This window comes from Siniperca chuatsi, linkage group LG16, assembly GCF_020085105.1.
Source record: "Siniperca chuatsi isolate FFG_IHB_CAS linkage group LG16, ASM2008510v1, whole genome shotgun sequence".
NCBI lineage: Eukaryota > Metazoa > Chordata > Actinopteri > Centrarchiformes > Sinipercidae > Siniperca > Siniperca chuatsi.
In genome coordinates, this window is record NC_058057.1 from 15,590,407 (window position 1) to 15,612,367 (window position 21,961).

Consider the following 21,961-nt stretch of genomic DNA (forward strand, 5'->3'; position numbering starts at 1 on the left):
ATGGCTGGCTAGTGATTGGCTAAACAGGTGCTCATCCATCATGTGTGACCAACGGCTAATGAAGTTATCACTGACAAATATTGGGAGGTAATTGGGTTTCTTGTGTTAGGTCTGTGCATGTGCATCTTGATGTCTTTGTGTTCATTTATCCATAGATCCTAGATGTTTTTTCATAACTTTTTTAATCTTTGCTGCTTAGTTGTCATCACTGTAGAGTGTGTGCTTCACAGATATTACATTCCCCATTGACTCTGTTTGAGTTTGTATTAGTGGCACTCTTTTCTTTGTCTAGGGCTGCTGAATCAATTAATCGTTTCGTACAAAAAATGTCAAATATAATTTCCCAGATCCCATGGTGAAATTGCTTGTTTTGTAAGACCAACACTCCAAAACCCAAATGTATCAAATTTACTATCCTCACAGCTTATCCTCACATTTTAGAAGCTAAAACCACAGAATGGTTTTGCTTGAAAAATGACTGATACAGTTTCAGACAGAAAATGTATTTTCTGTCCATCACCTAATTGTTTCAAGTCTACTAGCAACCCAGTTCTTCATCTGCTTGTAAAATAACATGCACATCACTTTCATATAAAGCCTACCTGACAGCAGAGGTTTAGAAAAGTAAATTCACGCTTGTATCTCTAAGATGTCTTAACCAACAGTTCTGTTTTGGAGCTTGATGACATTGAGCTAGAAGCATTTTGTGTATATTAAGTTTCCTTTAAAAGATTTTCTTAAACCCAAGATGAAATATCATGTAATTTGTCAAATGAAATTAAAATATGATATAATATATATAATATATATATAATCATAATTGAAGGCTTTCAATAGACAAGTGAAATCCCAGTTTTGTCATTTATATCAGATCTGATGTCACAGAGTGTTACGCTAGCGTGTATTTGGATTTGGTTTTGTCTTTCGATGTGCATGTGTCATTTGCTTGACAATTTGTGGTAATGGATAATCTGGTGGGATTAATAGTGTGGTTTCTGGGCTCAGCTGGCATTTCATTTGGGAGACTGGAAGCGATGGAGGAGGCGAGAGGAGAGGAGTGAGTCAGGGAGAACAGTGTTTATTTCAAGAGGGATCAGGTGTAAGGAACCCTCAAAGCCCCATGTGTGTACATTTGGGTTTTACTTAATGGCTTGATTATCACATCAGGACATAACAGCCAAATAATCGCTGAAATTTACAGAGACATTTATCTGTCCATTGACCAAATGGGTCAAAGGACGGAAACACAGGGAGCTTTACACAGCAGAGGATTGGTTGGTTTTAATAATAACATAAATCAAGAATAAAACTGTTTTGTGAATTGTGTGTCTGTTCTCTTTTAGGGCAGATTTAACTTTCATTTCTAATTCTTCTTTCTTTCTTTCTTTCTTTCTTTCTTTCTTTCTTTCTTTCTTTCTTTCTTTCTTCACTCACTCAGTGAACTTCCATGTACTATGTTATGCTCAGTGTGTCGTTCTACCCCTGCTGCCTGCTCCCTGTTGACAAAGGGAGCCTCCTGGAGATTGGATCAGTGTATTGCACTATTTGGCATGCAGACTCTGTAAGAACAGGATGAAGACTGCTCTTGATAAGACATACAGATCTTTAGCTAGCGTGTCTCCAGGATCTCTCTCTCCCTCTTCTCTCATCTCCTGTTTCTGATTCCTGGCGCTCTCTTACCTGACACAGGTTTAACTGTACATTGGCATGATGAAAAGATCATAGCTTACACTGCTGAGTCAAAATAAGAACAGCACTTCATGGTTTGGTGTATGTATGTGTGAATGATAGGGGGGTATTTGTGTGTATATTTACAGAGGCTAAGTGTCACCTTTAGGGTTTAATGCAATCAGACAAGTGGTCCAGACAGGTTAATCGAGTGACTATATTTATGATTGATGGTGAGGAATACTTAGGTTTGTGTGTACTTTCTTGTATGTTCTCTATGTCTGACATATGCATGCAGTCAAGTCACGAACATCTGTCTCTTCCATTAGCAATATAAAGTTGTTTTTATGCACACTGACAAAAAACAGTTTCTTTATCCACTGTATAAAAGATGAGCTTAAACTCATATGATTATACGCTAATGAAAACATACTTATACAAACATATTATATTCCATTTCTGCCATATTCTGCCAATAGATCCCCCCAAATCTTTCACACTGGTCCTTTAATCTGGCCTATGTTTGTTCCAGCAACAGCTTTTGCCCTCTTCTTTAGCCTCAGTCAGTTGTGGTCTTGTTGTTAGTAATTGAAAAATCTAATTGTGCCGTAGTGCAGGATAAGTGCGTTTAAGTACTCCATGGCTGTGCCAACCTCAGTCACAGCTCATTTGTTTAATGAGCGCTGCAATTTGAGGGAGCTTTTTTCCACCTCATGCTGCTTTGAGTCTGGTCCTCTGAGGTTTCTGGCCCTGTTTGCCCTACTGACCAGTCTGCTAGCTGTCTGCACACATGGTTACATTCCTGACTTCTACTGTATGGTTCACAAAAAGTGCACATAAGTACAAAATGGACAATTACACAATCCTCTGAAAGAAAAGGTATCGTTAATTTATTTGGGTACCAGTAATGTACAGTTAACTGGTGGGATCTGAAACACTAACTTAACTTAAAGAATAAGAATAATAAGAAGTTCTGAAATAATTAGTTGATTAATCTATTCGTCGATCTAGAGAAAATTATTTTAATAATTTAGTAATCATTTAGGTTATACATCAAGCAAAAATTCTCAAATGTAAAGATTTGCTGCTTCTCTCTGTTTTACAGTATATCATTGTAAATTCGATAACTTTGGGTTTTGACTGTCGGTCTGACAAAACAAGCCATTTGAAGACATCACTTTGGTTTGATTTGGCATTTTTCCCCCATTTTCTGACTACACATTAAACAATTAAACAATTAATCTGAAAAATAATCATCAACAACAACGCATTGATAAATGTATAACACTTTTGATCTGCAATTAACAATATTGTTCCTTTTTTATCATTTCAAAGAAATATGAATAGTTCAAGTTCTTTATTGGTGTGTCCAGTCACAGCTTTACAGGCTTTCACTGCAGTGGACTATGTACTTTACTTTTACTGATATCATATAGCTCAGTAAAAGACTGTTTTATTTGTATAAAGGTAAAAATCCACAATCCAAAAAGAAAACAAAAGTAAACAATCTCAATTATTTAAAGTAAACCAAAACCTAATTAAAGCAAATGTATTCAACTGAAAACATACATAACATTTAAAAATGTTAAAAAAACTAATAACTACAAAAGAATAATCTGATTGCTCTGGTCGGTACACTTTGTTCCACCATCTAACCAATCTCATCTTTTATCACTCTAACTCTTATCAACAACAGACCCCCTCACTACTCCATCATCTGCCCCAGCCCCAGTCTCTTTCTTCCTGCCTTCTCCTCAGCTCCAGGCCCCTTTATGTCTCAATCAGCTGGAGGTTCCATTAAGCCTCAGAAAGCAAAGCCAAGCCTCTGAAAAGCTCATGTCCCCCCATAGAGACTGATTGTAAAAGGAGAGAGAGAAGGGAGGGAGGAGAGAGAAAGTGATTTTAAGAGCCTCTTCAAATCTGTCTCATTAATGAGTTGTCCTCACCATGGCAACATCTATTTTTCTAGAGTTTTCCACTCCACCTGCGTAGATGGATTAGGGTTTAAGACAAAAGAAGGAAAACTGTAGAGAAAGAGAAGCTACAGCCATTTTCTTTGCTTGTAAAACCACAGTGGAGCGTGCACTGGTGATAGCTTTACTCTAATTTTATTTGTTTATAGCAGAAGCTACATTCCTAGACTATTATTAACCTTTTTCAAAGAACTATGCAGGATGACATTGGAAAACCAATTACATTTGTGTCAGTTGTTGCTAATTTTCACCACAAGGAGGCGTTATTATACAGACAAGCAGAGGGACTCATTCAGTGGATGACACTGCTGTGCTTTTAGTCCTCAGTTTCAAAGTTGATCACCTGTGAATCATCATTAGTGTGTGAGATTAAATTGATGGGGTTACGGTAATTATTAATTTAATTACTTGCCCATTGCCCATCAGACAGAACGCACCCATTTATCCACACCAAAAAGAGACACATGAGGTGTCATAAGGAATTTAATTTGCAATAATAGCGGTCTTAAATTTTGGTAGTATTTGATTAGGGAGCTAGTCTTGTTTCCCTCAGGGCCCATTAGGAGGGCACACTCATAGCATCCAAGTGAGGTCTGCTCTGTCTATTAATGCCTCCATCCCTCCTTTATTGCTCAGATGGGACACAAGGGGGAGGGATGGGGGGGCGAAGGGGTGGCTTATTAAAGAAGGGGGAGAGGGAGGGAGGGGTTGAGTGGATTTGGGGTCCTGCTTTTTTCCCAGACGAAGTCTCAACATAGGATTATCAATGGAGGAACCCAGACTTAGCACATGCATGTGCGCACACATAGACACTTCTGCAAAATGCATCCCTGAGTCTGTTTGATAAGTCAGATGAAACCGCCAATCACAGTGTCTCAGTATGTGTGCATAGATATGTGTGTTTTACACATGATACTGATCCACGTCATCCTATGAGCACTAAGCTTGTCCTGAGACATATTTAACCCTCTCTGTCTTTACCCTGGAATAACACACTCATTCTAATACTATGGCAGCACTGCATTACCACAGTATAACATTTATGTATAGTACTTCTGATGATAATGATTAAACCATATTTGGAAAAAATAGTACACATAAACATAATAGTTTTGGTCTGAGCACTGTTTGAGCTCCAATGTTAGTAAAGTACTGCAGCTACAGCAAGGGTGTGCTGCATCCAAAATGTATGGTGCAGTGGCAATAGTTACCCTGAAGGCTAGTTCTGCTGTCTGGCCACGATAATATAATTAATGACTTTGGGTTTTATGTGTTGTGAGGTTTTTAAAAAAATTCTTATTGTAATCCCTCTTACGTTTCTCTGTGAGGCTTGCATGTACAAGTGTTAAAAACCGGACTCAGCAAACCCTGTTGACTGCATAAACTTGTTGATCACCAAAGGGTTATGAGTAAGTGTAACTGTGAACAGGCTATTTATTTTGAATCTAAAATCATCTTGTGCGTTGTTGAGGATGTACTTCACTTCAATTGAGGGGAGTTTATTTTAGTTAATACTCAGTGTCCATGCCTTGTGAAAGCAATGTGGAATCTGCAGAACATTCCCTAACAAACCAACTAATAGAGAGGCGATATATACTGGATCAATGTTACAGGCCTGGTGAACAGAGCCAAATCCAGTCATGCAGTGTAAATGTATTGGTTAATAACAATAATCAATGCCAGCCACCAGAACTCGCATCCGACTTCAAATCTAACCTCCAGATTGTGCTACTGCCTCAAGGCTCACTGTCTTGCTCACTTCCTAAATTTGTGGTCATTGGTCAACTGGTTGTATTTCTGCTTGTTGATTGGATGGTTTGGTGTTGCACCCCCCCCCAAAATGACCTACTGTTGTGGCTGATGAGAAGTGAGGTGCAATGTGGGTCAAACGGCATAGTGTCAGTTTTGCTCCAGTGGTGGAGGAACTGTAGATAAACATGCATGCACACATTGTTGTTGATATGACTTTAACCCACTTCTCATTGGTATCCCCATGTCTGCCCGATACACAACACACATTCGGCTTTCCTCGTGATGCAGGCTAGCCCCAGGTGGCTTGTTGCTTTGTGCCCTTGAGCTACTGGAGGCACTTAACCTAAATTAGCTCAGTCTCTGTCTGTGTGTCTAAATCAGACAAGACCCTCTCTCGTTAGCAGCATGAGCTGAGCACAAGGGTCACAGTAACAGCAGAAGCGACCCACTGCTGTATACTCATTGTGTACAGCAGTATAAAATAAGGAGTATTTAGAGCCTCTGCTGTTTTTTTCACCCTTGCTGATGTTTCAAGGTGTCATGTTTTGCAGGTGATTGAAAATTAAACTTACACTGCTGCCTTCAGTTTAAAATGTGCAGTGAAATATTGATGCTAATTAATCATATTGTTAAAGCAAATGAAGTAATATTCCAGCTGCTACCTATTGACTGCTGTCATTATCCAGTTTGGGCATTATTCACATCACACTTTTAATTAAGACAGTTGTGAGGTTTATGTGTGGGGCTTGAAAGTCTGGTACTGCAGAAACACACACACACACAAGTGAACACAGTGGACAACCACAAGCGCGGCACTCCGCAGTGGTATTTGTCAGATTTATGGCATTTTGTGTGTGACGTTAATTAGAAAACTGGATTAATGATAGTGTGCTGCTATGTAGTATGAGTAAAGGAAAGACACACACACACACACACAGCCCCTAAGGAGAGAAGAGCAGACAGCCCTGGTGTTGAAATGTAGGTCAGGAAACCAGCGTGGCAGCCAACATAATGTTGTGTGTGCCGGCATCCCTACGTGGATGTGTGTATGTGCGTGTACATAATTAGTTGTTTGTGGTTACATGCTTGTATGCATATTGACTATAGGCACATGCACATGTTTTGCCTTATAATCTAAACGTGCAAGAGTGTGTGTGTGTGTCAATAGCAGAAACAAAGACACAAAAAGGATAAAGGGTTGCAATAGAGTAAGCTGGACCTCCTTTAAGGTATAGATTGTAATGTGTGATTAGGTCTGTTGTCTAAATGCAGTAGATTGTAGAAACAGCTGCAGGCACACATTCACACATGTACAATAACATGTACACCCATACATACAAAAGCATGCAGAATGATGTCAGCCTGTTGTAAGCCATCTGAATGCACAGGACCAGTGAGACACACAAACACACTTAGGCCTTGTGGTTATTGATGTGGCGGGTCCTCGGAGGGTCCACTGGAGAGTGAGAAGGGCCAGGAGTCAATATGAGTGGAGACAGTTTGGCTGGATGATAATGGCTCTTAATGTAGTCTGGGGGCTGCCAGGGGTCCGTCTTTATGTTACACTACCATTGGCTGGATGGAGCTTTCCACTGGGAAATTATTTTATGATAGCATGTCAGACATGTGTTACATCTGCATAGTCAGAATTTAGAATAGGAATAGCTTCGTTGAATAATTGAATGCTAATAAAACTGCTGAACTGATATTAAGCCAAGGTCAACACTGAATGACGTACCTGTTTGCTGTCCAGTCCCAATGCTGTTCAGCTACTGTACAATACAAACATGTAGTGTCACACATGAAGACAAGGGATTTTTGACCCGAATTAATCAAACAAAGTCAGATAAGTTGGAAAAAAACAAGACAAAGAGTCTACAGCCTTGCTAGCGGCTCTGTGAGGCAGTACGTCGGCACAGTGGTGCTTTGAGCTAAATGCTAAAGTCAGCATGTTAACATGCTCACAATGACGATTTTAACTGTCATTGTGAGCATGTGATGCTGATGGTTGGCAGGTTTAGTTTACCATCTTAGTTTAGCGTGTTAGCATGCTAATATTTTCTAGAACCAGAAAAACATTCACTGACTGTTGTTCTGCAGACTTACAAACTTTCCTGTTTCGAACAGGGACCTGTTTCAGTTTCATCTTATTGTCCTGCCAACTTCAGGGGGGGTGAAAGGCCAGTGGGGTTAGATGTCTGTTGCTGGGGGAGAAATGGACAGTTAGCTACAAATCCATCCTGACGGGGACATAAAACGCCTCAAGTTAGCAACAAAACTGCCACCCTCTCTGAAGGCACCAAAAGCTCAGGCATACAAATCAGCCTGCTCGGTGTAACAGTGTAACTCGCTGCTCAACGGGCGTTAACATTTTAAGAGTGACCTGCCTTTTGTTGTGCTGAAGCTAACATTGGACTATAAAAGTTTGCTTTTTAAAAGAATATATAGGAAGGACTTATTTAACAGTTGCATGCCTCCCTGTCAGTTTGTGCTCTTCCAGCTGGTATTGCTATTAGTTGACCTGGCTTCTTAGACCTTCTTATGCTTTTCTTAGCCGAGTCTTGTTTCGCTACCATGCTGAGGCACAAAGATGTCACACACAACAATGTTTTTCAGTACAGATTAGACTCCAATGCAGTTTTGTCTGTCCACATGCTCAAACAGAGGTACCTATATACTCTATTTGTTCTATTTGTCTTTCTTTCTCTTTTATCCTGGCTTGAATTTCAAAGGGGATCAGTAGGGAGCACCCGGGTAAGACGCCAGGGGAGGGAAAATTAGGCATGACCGCCAAGCTTGCTGGGCCTTTGTGTATGTTTATGTGTATAATATCTGTTTTTATTGAGTCCCTACCTATGGATGTCTTGTATTGCCACTCCATCTATCTCTCTCTCCCTCTTCTCGCTTCATCTGTTTCCCTGCCCTCCACCCCTGACTTTTCTCTCCAAGCTGCCTTTATCTCCTTTCTCTCGTTTCTTTTGTCCCCTTAAACGCTGCCTTTTCTATCCTGCCTCGCATCGCTACTCAGCAAAATGGCTCTGCTTCTACCACATCAAAGAATCTTTCAACATTTTGTGGATGCAAACTTTGCTTCCCATCTCTTTCTTCCTGTCCTTTTTTGTCAGTCTTTGTGCAAAGTTTTGCTTTTGATACCATCTCCGTTTTTTCTCCACATTAGTATTGCGCTTCCCTTTACAAAGACATTCTCTGATTCATACACGTTAACACACATCGAGCTGTGTGAGAACAGCTACATGGTGTTTGAACAGAAAACACAAATATACATGTGTCACCACATCAAGGCTAGGATATGCACATGCTGTTCATGCTCAGAGCGTAGTTTGCGGGGTGTCACCCGTACTTTGAGGGTTGTCTCATGGATCACAAAGGAGGAGCAGCCTACAGAGGGAGGCCCCAATGCCTTTCATTGAGAAGAATAACCCAGCGTACACACATACACACTCACAAAATGCAGTGGTTTTCATTGCTAACTTGAATTCACATAAAAGTGAACTTTGACTGGATTGAAATTACACTCTCCTCCTAATTGAGGTTTCCACGAGTAGAAACTGCTTTTTGAGGGTTTTTACAATTGGATTAAGGTAAAGGTAAGGCTTAAGGTTAGGCATTTAGTTGTAATGGTTAAGGTTAGGGTAAGGGGCTAGGGAAAGCATTATGTCAATGACTGTCCCCCACGGGGATAGTGAAACAAACGTGTGTGTGTGTGTGTGTGTGTGTGTGTGTGTGTGTGAGTGAGTGATGGAATCCCAGCTGCTTCAATGGAGTAGGTCAGACGGAAAGACCAGAGGAGGGGTAGGGGGAGGAAGGAGGATTGGCGTTACCCAGTAACCTCTGTCTGCTGAACAGACAGAAGTGCAACAGAAGAAAGAGAGAGAGAGTAAGAGAGAGAGAGAGAGAGAGAGAGAGAGAGAGAGTAGGACTGAGAGTTTGGTGTCAGAGAAAGGTCATTCTACAAGTGCTGGAGCTTATAGAACTTAATGTGTTTGTGTTTGTGTGATGCCCGGGAACCTTACCCCATGCTAAAATCATTAGTGACAGAAAAACAGTTATCACAGCTTGTTTACTCAGCCTAGCTTCTCCGTCGCCTTGGCTTCAATGTGTGTGTGTGTGTGTGTGTGTGTGTGTGTGTGTGTGTGTATGTTTGAGAGAGTTGTGTTTATTCAGGAGTGAGTTTGAAGTTTAACTTTGCTTAACTGTGTTTTATGACCGCTGTAGAGAGTTGTTTCCTTTTTATCCATGTTTACCTTTTCCTGACCCGTCTTCAGGGTTTATGAACATCATCAAAACACTACTGTATTATACTGCTATTACTTTTTTCATGTAATAGCTCTGTAGTTCTATCGACTGGTGACTATTGTTGCCAGATAGTAAAGCTGTATTAGAGTGAACAGCTATGTAAATGGCAATAATGGTAGAGTTTGTAAATAAAATCCTGCATTTAAATATGGTGTATGATCATCAACCCTCAGCCTTCATCATGCCATACTACCTCCTTCATATCCCCCTCACTCTTTCCTGACAGATTATTCATGCCTTGCTCTACATCTCAGAGAAGACCAAAGTGATCGGATTTCCATTGACCCCTGGTGGTACGCTTTCATTCACAGAGATGTAGAGATGAAAGAAAGGGAGGAAGGGATGAGAGAGCGAGTATGTTGCTCTACATGTTATAAATTATAGATTTTCATTCACAGAAAAAGAGAGAAGGGGGAGATGAAAGATAAATATGATGTAGATGCCATGATATGATGCCAATCTGTTTAGTTTTTAATCATTTATACAGTAGTCACATGAAGTACAAATGTGAAACATTTGTTGCTGACAGGTTTGCAAATTTGAAGAGCTGCTTCCTGTCCTCTTTTCACATTGTTATAAACTAAATGTTTTTGGGTGTTTATTAGACTAAACAAGCAATCTCACAACATATTTTTGGTTACTTGAGATGGTTCTTTGTCATAATTTTGGAGTAAATGTGTATTTTATTAATTGGAAATTAGTTAGAATTAAAATACTGATGCTGCACAGATGCCTGCGCTCATGTTTGAAACAAATACTTGGCCCCGTTTGCCACGCCTCACGTGTTCCTGCTTATCTCCACCTCGCAGGTTTTCTACCTACTGAGGGGAAGGTGTGCAAGGTCAGAGCCTGAAGATGAGAACACAAGAAAAGAAAGAGAGGGGGGAAGAGGGGAGAGTAAAATCAATACAGGCTAGATTACATTAGTCATGAAAGCTTTCATGTCTAAAAGAAAGAGAGAAGAAGAGTTAAGAATATTGGAGATGGAGAGAAAAGGAGGAAAGAGAGGGAGAGAGATTTGATATCAGTGGCTCAGGTAGAGTTGAGGGGTTTTAGGAGGTCAGCTTAGCTCTCTCTTTTTAAGTCTAGTTAGAAAAATAAAAGCTGAGACCTGTCAGACGAAGCGTGAGGTGTGTGTGTGTCGGTGTGTGTAGATGCCAGATTCATGAACGGATGTTTCATAGACTATAATACTGAACAAGAGAGGGAGGTATGCATGTTTTGGGGATTGATCGAATGATAGAACTAGGGTTAGAGGGTATTAGTTAGATTCACCAGTCTGGGATAAATAAATAAGAAACTAGAGCGTGTATGTGAGAGAGTTATTGTAGCTGTAGTTGTCTCTCCCAGGTTGATGGGGAGATCCAAATGAGGTGTGAAAACGGGACAGAGAAGACGAAGAAAGGAGGAAGAGCAATGACAGAAGGAAGAGCAGAAGCACCTCATCAATCGCTTTCCTTTATTATCGCTCTGCCACATTCACCCTTGAGTTTTAATAATAATGTCTAGTGCAACAAGACTTATTAATTATTCACATCGCCCCCAATTTCTCCTTTTTTTTCTCTGAGGGTCACCACCTTTTCACGTGAACATGCCTGCTGGTTGTTTAACATGCAGAGATAATCACTGTCTTGCCACAGGCCCTAATACTAACGTGTTGAGATTTTGTGTTTGAATGCTAACAATTGCTTGATTGAGTCATCTGCTTTATCACCAATTTAAATAATTAAATGGCTAGAAAACCTCGCACTTTAAGCCAGTTGTAATTATCTCAAGGAATTGTTTCATCTTGGAAGAATAAAATAACATAATTTGCACGCAGCTAATGTCGTGAATTGTTTTAGAGCTGCAATGATTAGTTGATTAATCGATCAGTTGATCGACAGAAACTATTATTACTAAACTATTTTGATAATTGATTAATTGTTTGTAATTTTTCAAGCAGAAACGTACTCTTCTATGATAGTAAATTGAATATCTTTGGTTTTGGATTGTTTGACAAAACAAGACATTTGAATAGTCACCTTGGAAATATGAGAACTTGTGACGGGAATTTTTCACAATTTTTTTGATTAATTGATAATGAAAATAATTGCTAGTTGCAGTCCTAGAATGTTTGCTAATATGTGATTTTTAAGGATAACAACAAGGCTGTAAAGAAAAAGAAAAAGCAAATATTGCCTCAGTTTAGGTAATCGATATTTATTAACTGCATAACCAAGGGCTAATATAATAATCACGTTCATAATAATCTCTGATTTTTTTCTGTTTGTCGTGCTAAATAGGCTCCTCTCTGAGGTCCAAGCTTCATCCACTGAGTCCTCCACGCTTCCTTCATGTGCTGCTTAGAGTATGAACAGATGAAAGATTGATATTGTTTAGGCTGGAGTATATTAATCATTCCATTCTTCACTGGGAATGAGCGGAAAGATGTATGGACATATGGCTGAATGGATGGATAGCCCTAATCCTAGAGGTGGCCTAGATTAGAAGCCCTCCTTCAGCAGATAGAGTTGTTGACCCGACTGACACATTGCGTGCGCGTGTGTGTGTATGTGTGTGTGTGTTGACACCGTCCTGAGAACAATGGGCTCTTTAATGAGTGATGCTGCTTGGGCTCGTGACTGCAAAAATTATCCTAATACTGTACGCGTGCCAAACAGTACGAGATACTAGCCAAACAGAGGCTACTGACAGAACATGTGGACTCAGAAAGATTTAGAGAAAAGTTTGACACATGGAGAAAGACTTTGCTCAAACTCTTTCAGACTAACATGGCTAACAGACTAACTCTTTCAGACTAATATGAATGGGTTCATATTGCTTCTAACCTGGGTTAAAAGTAGGGCTGCAATTAATGATTATTTTTATTTTTGGTTAATCTGTCGATAATTGTTTTTGATTTATGGAACTATTTAGTCAATAGAAAACTGGTCAAATACAGGTTGAATTCTCAAGAATAATATAAAATTTACAGAGGCATATTACCCATATTTAGAGCTTCGTAACTTAAGGACTAGAGCAACCACTAATAATGCAAATAGACACTTAGACTGTGCAGAAACAACGAATGTTAGTAAATAAATCTACACACAGACAAATCCAAAGTGTTCACTTCAGAGTCTGGCTGAAAGGTTCAGATGACCAAGGTCGGGGGGGGGGGTTTACCCACAAATTCAACTATCATTTGCAGTCCGTCTTGTTGCAGCCCCCTCCCTACATCCCCTCCACACACTGCCTCCCTCCCCTCTTCAACCATTTGGGCTGAAAAGAAATGTGGTTTCAGAAGGAGGGGCGGCCCTGCCTTTATGGGTGTGTATGTGTGTAGGTGCCCGTTTGAATGGGTGGGTGCTGGAGTGAGTGAGTGTGTGTGTGGTATAGATTGTGAGCGCATTGGACAATGGGAGGATTGTATGTGATCTATATTCATGTGGCACAGATACAGTGGCCATGTGCACGCACAGCAGGCTGGGAATGATCAGACAGAGGAAGAGGGGTTGATGGAAAACATCCAAAGAGGAAAAAAAGAGATTTATATAGAGAAAATGACCACAATAATTTTTTTTGTTTTTAGACACCTTAGATAGCTGAAACAGGGACAGAATCTGTGTAGTCTTTTTCAGCAATGGTGTTTATGTTATGGTACAAAATGAGATCTAACGAGATAAATGTTAGTGCTTTAGTGTGTTGTATGTAATGATGTTTCCTGTTTGCATTACACTTTGCATGCAGGTGGAAGCTGCATGCTCCTGAGAACACCTTGTGAAAAGCTCAACATGTTTTTTTTCAAGGATGTACAAGGTTCAAGGGGTGGCAGTTTAATTAGATGCATAAATATTCCCCAGATGAGTCTGTTGTGGCGGTGAAAGCGGCAACGCACTGATTAGTTTTGCCAGAGCAGAGCAGAGTACAAAGTAAGGAAAAGAAAGAGAGAGCGATGAAAAGAAATCAGAATCGTCCTTCACAACAAAAAAGTATTAGTGTGCCTGTTCGCTCTAATAATGCGTGTTTAACTCTGAGCTATATTCAGAGTCCCACCGAGTAAAGAAGAAAGAGCGTATAGAGAGAGAGAGACAGCGCGAGAGAACGACTGATGATGAGAAATAAAGGGAGAGGCAGCCAGAACTCCTTGGCAACCAAAGCACAGAGGAACAGAGGGGCCGGTCCTACACCCCTCCCGCTGTGTGTGTGTGTGTGCGTGTGTGTCTCCCTCAGGACTGGACTGCCTGAGGGAGGAGTGGTGGTGGAGGTGGGGGGAGTGGTGGACCGTGTGTGTGTTTAGAGAGGGAGATAGGGGTAGACGCTCACACACACTCTTAGCCAAGCCGCCGTGTAGTGACAATGTGAGAGGAAAAGAGCAGACACCAGCACTCCTTCGTCTCGTCTTCTCTCTCTCTAACTCCCTGGATTTGTCTGTTTTTTTGTGCCTTAAAAGGGTACTTTTTTTAAAAAGAGAGAGACGCATACAGTCAACCGGAATAATGGTGTTTATCGGGACCTCGTTAAAATCTGTGATTAAATACTTCAAAAGGAAGGGTAAGATATGTTTACTTCTGTTCTATATTGATCATTATCATATGAGTAGTTTGGACATATTCCCCACATGAAAACTAGAACAAATGAACAGCACTTAATTTTGAATCATTGTGACAGGAATTTTATTTACACGTGAAAACTAATTTAAATAGCCATTTTCAATCACTTCATTTAAGCTTTTCTGTATCAAAAGTGGACACACACCAGCTTTAATGATTAGTAAATAATTATATTACAACTAGTGGTTTCCTGTGGGCATATTCCGTCACTGCTGCCTCTGCTGAGCCCAGAGACAACCCTCTGTTGCACCCTGTTACCAGGTAACCACTGGGCCAAGACTTCACAGAGCTGACAACTATTAACGCTAAATGACCCAACAGCATTTGTAAAGGTGGCAGCTGGAAGCACTTAAATTACAGCTACTCTGTTAGAAATAGTTGGCCCATTTTCCTTTTTCTTGGAACTATTTTGAAGTTTTTTTTAATGTTTATTTAGTAGCTGTGTGCCAGGTTAGGAGGATTAGTTAATACTCCAAGGCTATTATTTTATCAGTGGCTGTGTATTAAGCACTTGAGGATGTTTAACAAAGACCTGGTGATGCAGGGCAAGCTGCTTGTGCCGACTCTAATCTCAGGTGTATTTATAGCCTGTGTGTGTGGCAGTCAAGGCTGAGGTGATATTGTTAATCATTAGCTCAGCATTTTTTGTATTTCTCTTAACTTGCCATCTTGCACATGCTTGCACTTTACTCCTTAGCTGAGCACCTGCCGTCCAGAGGATAGTGAGTTCCATACTGAGCAGTGCTCAAATCCTCTGTTTTTTTCATAATATCAAGAGTGCACAAACTTTTTAGACATTAGGATACCCTTGACATTTTACTATTTAAAACATGAGGTAGAAAACAGGGTTTGTATATTTTACATTATCAAGAGGGCCTGTAAAGAGGCATATTTTCTAAAATAACTATCACTAAGATGATTTGACGCTTTTGCAACACTTTTAATGACTTTACTGTATGTTGCATCTTACAAATTGACCTGAACCTATGTCGACCCTTACGAAACACGGGAAGTTGTATTGTGTATGAAAGTCAATGGTCTATTGGCTGGTGGGCGATCAGGGGCCCAGTTCAGGATTAACATAGATATTGTCAATACAATTTGATCATTGTTGATCATAGCAGCTAATACCTCTGATGTGTGTGTCTGTGTGTGTGTGTGTTTGTGCATACAGATGCTTTTTCCAGGGATTGCTGTATGCAGCCGTTGCATTTTTAGCTCAGATGCACCTTGTAGCCTGTTTGTGTCTTTCAGAGTTTTCAGTAGCCTGTTTGCTCTCAGTCTGCGTTTGTTAATGGGTGTACAGAGAACTGGGATGTCAATGGACAGAGGGATTAGTAGACTTCTGAAAGACTTTCGCGCCACAGTCCAGTGTGTGTAAGACTGTGTGTGTGTGTGTGTGTTGAGGGGCTAGCTGGTATTGTGGCACTGAAAAGCCTGATGTGGAGACTGATGCAGGGGGACAATACTGGCTTTGTCCATGTCCTTGGTCTCCTATAGCCTGGATGAGGTCTATTCAAGCCCCATGGTCAGAAAGGAGGGTGGGGGAGGGCTACCTGTGCTGAGTGTGTGTGAGAGAGCAAGAAATTTAGAGATGGGTTTCATGAGAAATGGAGTATATCAAACGCTTGTTATTTAGCCAGGCAAGCTGGGGTGTCAATGCCTTGCTCATAGGTATGATAGCTATTTTGGAGTGGGTGGCACTGTGAGATCCAGCTTTTCTAACCTTCACATTTCAAATTTCACTTCCTGTGCTTGTGTATCATTGTACTGTGTTTGTTCATCTGGATCTCACCTCCTCTTCTGGTTATTGGACTTCTGTGTGTTTTTTGGACTTGGCATTGTTGGCCTGCTCCTTACGGATTTGTTTCCTGTGTTTATGGACTGTTTTTCCGTGGTTTTGTCCTATTAAGTCATTGAACTGTACCTGCTCTGCCTCAGTGTCTGCATTTTAGGTCCAAAACCTTGTGTTTCTCCTGCTACCTGCGTGACAAACTGCAATTGCTTGAATAATAGCTCGCCTCCTGCGCATGTAGGCAGTAGTAGCATTATACAAAGCTGAATTTAACTGCGCAACAGCTGCTAGTATTGACAACAAGGTCTGCAACGGCGGTTTGTTATCCATGTTGAATTAGCCATGCTTTGTGTTTATTTTCTTTCAGAAAAGGGTTGCGTGATAGGGGCATGACAAATCAGGGAAGGACATGTTGTTACTTATGAGACCCAATAAAGAAGCAAACGTGAATGTCTGCGTCATCGTTTCCAAAAGCCTCAGTTTTTGCCCGTCCAGACTAAAATGCAATGAAAACTGGGCCAGCAGCGTTTCTAAACTTATCCGTTTTACGGACTCAAACGCCGGAGTAGTGTGGACGCTAGGTGTAAATGTAGCAAAACTTATGTGTTTTAAAACGAAAACGTAGTAGTGTGGATGTAGCCTATGAATCCATCCATAAAACTATGTTCAACTCTGCTGTGCTCATTAGGCTGCAGACCTCATGTGGTCACATGCAAGCAAAGTCAGACTGGTCACAGAAGGACTTTTAAAATGAAGCCTAACAGAGGTTATCTGTATATCAAAGCAGTCACACACTGTCTCACACTTTCTACAATGACCAATTTGCAGTCATAGGACCCTGCCTTATACCTCTACCTCGGAGGCTTTCTGTCCTCCCCCAACACACACACACACACACACACACACACACACACACACACACACACACACACACACACACAATGCATCCTACTATGGCTCATTAGCACCTGTGAAAAAGCACTCAAACAAAAACAGTCCACACAATCCCCACCCCTTTCATGACCCATCCCCTTCCTCCTGGTTCCTCCAAACATCTCCCTCAGTCCCAGTCAGATGGACATGTTGTGATGGTCAGCACAGGGACAAACAGAGAGCAGTCTCAACTAATGTGGCTAAATGGAGTTAGTTCTACATCCACGATCACCAACTATGGCTTGGATACGCTCACTTGGTAAGACTAACTTTTGGAAAGAGTGTGCGCGTGTTTGATATTGATATTCACACCTCAGTTGTTTTGCTTAGACTTGTATTTAGACTGGCTTACAACTGCAGCATGGGAATAAGCTTCAGTTCCTGGATCACCCGCATTACAAGCCACCACCAGTTGCAAGGGAATCAAGGAAAAGCACCTTAATGTCCTTTAATATTTCTTTAATGATGTCTGCCTGAGAGAAATGCTGTAGAAAATTACAAAAAAGACAAAGGGTTGTTTTCCCTCTCTTATAAAGCAAAAGACAGTTGGATTTGTTAGCCAGCTGTGTATGTTTATCTGCTTTTAAATGGTCTTGAGATCTAGCTAGGGGTTTCTCTGAGGACAAGTTAGCTTGCTTAAAAGTTCGCTTTTTGTAAATGTAAAGAGTTTTTTTAGTAGCATCTTTGAATTTCTGAGCTGCATATCATCAGGCTAGTGTTTCCCTCCAACTGACTCTTCTCCCAACCCCCCCACCCCCTGCTGACTTGTGTGGCCTACTGTGTGACGTCTCAGATACGTGTCATGTTGTTGGTGTTGATACTGACACCTTCCCCTTCCTTTTCTCCACCAAATATAAACAAATCCTTCCAGTAGCCAGTACTGCGTATACGGGACATTTTCTAGTCCAAAATGTACTGTTTTCCAAACAGTTGATCTTAGAATTAGTGAACCCTCTTTTTTCTGCAAAACTCGAGATCCACTAGGGTCAATAAAATTGGAAACATAAGTCAAGTTAAACTAAAATTCCATAACCCGATCTGTGTGTTTTTGCAGCGGTGTCTAACCTGGATGAGGAGAGCAAGTGGACGGTCCATTACACAGCTCCGTGGCACCAGCAGGAAAACGTCTTCCTACCAGGCAGCAGGCCGCCCTGTGTAGAAGACCTCCACCGTCAGGCCAAAGTGAACCTCAAGACCGCCCTGCGAGGTAAGGATCATTCGAATTGTACCACTTCATAGAGTTTGATAGGATCCAACATGGTCACAGACAAAATCAGGGTTAGAGGAGTTATTTTTACTGATATGGAGAAGGTGATTACTGTGTTTGCATTGTTTCAGGTTCACATTTAAAAAAAAAGATAAATACAAACAACATCCACAATTCACTAGCCACTTGTGGATTTTGATATAATAATAATTGATATTGAATATATTTTCATTAACGATGAATCTGCAGAATGTCTCCTCGATAGAATTGTCTATAAAATGTCAGAAAATAGTAAAAAGAAATGTCCATTACAATTTCTCAGAATGCAATGTGACATGTCCAAATCTGACCAACAGTCCAAAACCCAAAGAGATTCAATTTACAATCATATAAAACAGAAAAATCTTGACATTTGAGAAGAGGGAACCAGTCATTTTTGCTTAAAGTGACCATTAATTGATTATCAAACCTGTTGCACATTAATTTTCTGATGTTCAACTAACTGATTAATCAACTAATTGTTTCAGCTCTAATTTAAATGCTTCAGTGGAATTATAATCCAAATAAGTGTCTAAGTAATACCCATAGCTTACTCCAATAAATCATTTAAATCCATATCAGCCAAATCAACCAAAATATACACACTGACAAATCTCACTAGTGGGAATGTTGCTAGACGTCATCACATTTATCATGGCATCAAGGTAAAGATTAGTTGTGTTTGTACAAAACATTGTAAAAATGTCCAAACCTGTAATTTGTGTTCAGTCCAAAGTTGTGAGATCCTCTTCTTCCTGTTTGCCCAGTACAATTAGAGAAAAACAGACACAGCCTTGTTGTCAAACAAACACAGGGAGTAAAGTCACAGCAGAGTGACAACTGTTTAATATGATCACAACATTTCCAGAACAGGAAGTGGGAATACCAATAAATTCTAGCACCTGTTTCAGCAAGAGTTCCTGGGAAAGTTGTGTTTTCCACCCTTTTCTCAGATAACTGCTGGAGAGACAGGTGTGAGAAAAGGCTTAGAAGTGTGTATATGGGTGTGTTATGTGTGTATATATGGGTGGATGTGTTACAGTAAAGGCTTGTTTACATGCTAGGGTGGCCTTGTGTGCCAGCAGATAAAAAGAGACTGATAAAGGGAGAAAAAGAGATAAATGGGGAGAGGCCGGTTGTAACCTGATGCTTACGGTGTGTAAAACATTAGTCACCTGCTTTAACACACACACGTTGTGCAGGCTTTCTTTGTCTTTTCCATTGTTTGACCCCTTTGCTATTGCTGCTGCATATTAATTCCTGCAATATTGATGCTGCCCCCCCTCCCCATCCTGTCACCGTCCTGTCATCCTGTCACCACCACCCAGCCCCAGGGGTCCAAACTGAAAGACAACAGGTGTCCAATGAGAGCACCTGTTCTGTCCATTTGAGTCTTGGTGTATGTTTTAGCTCTTTAATTCCTTGTCCACTCCCAGGAAGTTGAGAGTGGAGGTTACACACCTAGCTACAGGCCAGGAGGTTAAACCAGGCTCAACCACTGCTTTCATGTCACTAAATCCAGTGCCACCAGCATTAGCATAGCAAGGTACACGAGTCCTGCTTTCAGCTCTGCAAAGCAGAATAATCAATAACCAATCAAATGGCAGTGTGCATCCACTCTGTTCCTTTCACACAATCACATGGGTTTCAGCTTGTTTAGCAGTGAGGCTTTTGCAGGCAGCTAGTGAGTTACAGAAAACGAGCCAACAGGTCGAAATACATCAGAGAAGTTACATAACAGTCGTATGATTATTGTAATAATATCCCAAGAAGAGTTTAGTCAATGATGTCATTCAGTGACCAGTGGCACTGTTTTGTTTGCCAGTGTTTACAATGTTTATTTATGTAAGTATAAGGGTAGATTTGAGTAGAAGAAATATTGCTTTCAAGCTCCCGCTGTAAGGTGAGACAGAAAATCAAAGACCGTTTATCTCCATAATCTCATATTCATCATCCATTCTCATCATAATCAGCAGTTAGTCTACTTAATTGACAATTAAGTAGACTAACTTTAAAGCGGCTGTAATTGATATTTTTATATTAACAACATATCAAATGACAATATGAAAACAATGTGACAATGTGAAAGGGGTGCTCATAGTGAATCTATCACCTGAATCCCGATTTATGGCTTTACAGAGCTTTATAGTGCGTTTCAGCCAAGCGGGCAACCTCCTGGACTGAAAAATGAAGCCAACACGAAGTACCAAAAACGGCAGTTCCTTGAATTGCCACTCCAAAAGCGAGTTAATCTCCATAAGCCCCCATGTTAAAATGCCAAACTATACAGCAGAAATAAACATGTTTACAGCCTGGTAAAAAAATAAAACTGTTTTAGTCTCTATAGCTAATTTCCTTGTTCATGACAACTGTACAGGTAGTTTTTATATAACTCACCCGTTTAAATTATATTAAGGCTTAAAGTTATGCATAAGTAAGGACGTGGCTGCTTTGAGTGACAGGTGGGTGCTGTCACAGGTGGCTAGTTTCAGCAACCAGGCTTCATTTGGCCCACATCAACTCCACCCACACGCCACGTCTTTGCCCATTTTTGGATTAGCCGGGAGCCGGCGGAGTCAGGCACTGCCAACATGGCGTCGGCCAGAGCCACCACACTGAGTTTCGCACTGGCTCTTCAGAAACCTATGGGTGACGTCACGGAGACTACATTCATATTTTATATAGTCTATGATTTCAGCTCATTGTTAAGCTGTCCGGCGCGCAAGTTTTCGGGTGGCCAGAAACATGACTCCAAATGTTACGCCCTAACTGCTTGATGTGTAAATAAGCAATCGTTTGCTAACAAGTTCACCATATCAACTTACATTTCTACTGCCCCCAAGTGGGCATCAGCTGTCGCAGGTTTAATGTAAAGTTGCACAAGAAATCTATCTGTCTGGCAGCTTGAACACCAAAGAAGAGACAGCAAAGTTCATTGGGTCACTGCTAAGTGGTAGACACATAACCAGGATAAGAGTATATTTAAAAAATATAATTATTGTTTATTACAGCTCAGGCACCCAAAAGATGTAGTTTTCCACATATTATATTACGCTGCCACTTCAGTGACTATCCTTTGTGCATGTTTTTGTGCCTATCTGTAGCACTAAATAGGCACTACACTGCTTTGATCAATTACTATTTGCTGATTTAATTTAAATGCCACTGTAAAATATATACAGATACACCCACATTATATTATTTTTATACTCACTATCCTTCATTCTTTCTGCTCATCTTCTCTCATGTCACTTACCGGTCCCCTCCCTTCAGTCAGCACTCAGCTCGACAAGTCTTATTTATTTTATCAACCATCCCCAATCACGCAACACCAATCATCGTAACAGCTCTGGTCCCTGTCATCATCCTCATTATAATCATGCTTTCTAAATTCCTTCTTCCACACCACTACCACATCAGCTTGTTGTTACAGTAGCTACCTTTGCCATCCCCATTAGGATCCATTAACTGACAGTATTATACATGCACCAGTGTGTCTCTCCACAGAGATGGGCTGTAATTAGCTATGGAGATAGATGGCACATAAAAGGGATCAAAAGCAGCATCTTTGAGGTGCCAGGCTAGGAGCGATGTGCATGTGCTTTGGTACATGTGTGATTCACCAAAAGGGATTTTGATTGTGCATCACACTCTGAATAAATCCCAAAGATGCAAAATAAAA

At 40.6% G+C, this 21,961-nt stretch overlaps 1 protein-coding gene across 10 annotated transcripts in view; it reads left to right on the top strand.

Moving 5' to 3' along the window:
- Positions 1-21,961, top strand: part of nhsl1b (NHS-like 1b) — a 109,722-nt gene that overhangs the window by 69,521 nt on the left and 18,240 nt on the right. For 8 of the 10 annotated variants that reach the window (XM_044168596.1, XM_044168600.1, XM_044168601.1 and 5 more), the window contains exon 2: positions 18,088-18,240. In XM_044168596.1, the coding sequence (XP_044024531.1) occupies positions 18,088-18,240 (153 nt within the window). Of the gene's footprint in view, positions 1-13,994; positions 14,247-17,140; positions 17,293-18,087; positions 18,241-21,961 lie in introns of those variants that run through there. The other 2 variants (XM_044168602.1, XM_044168603.1) reach the window with 2 other exon arrangements.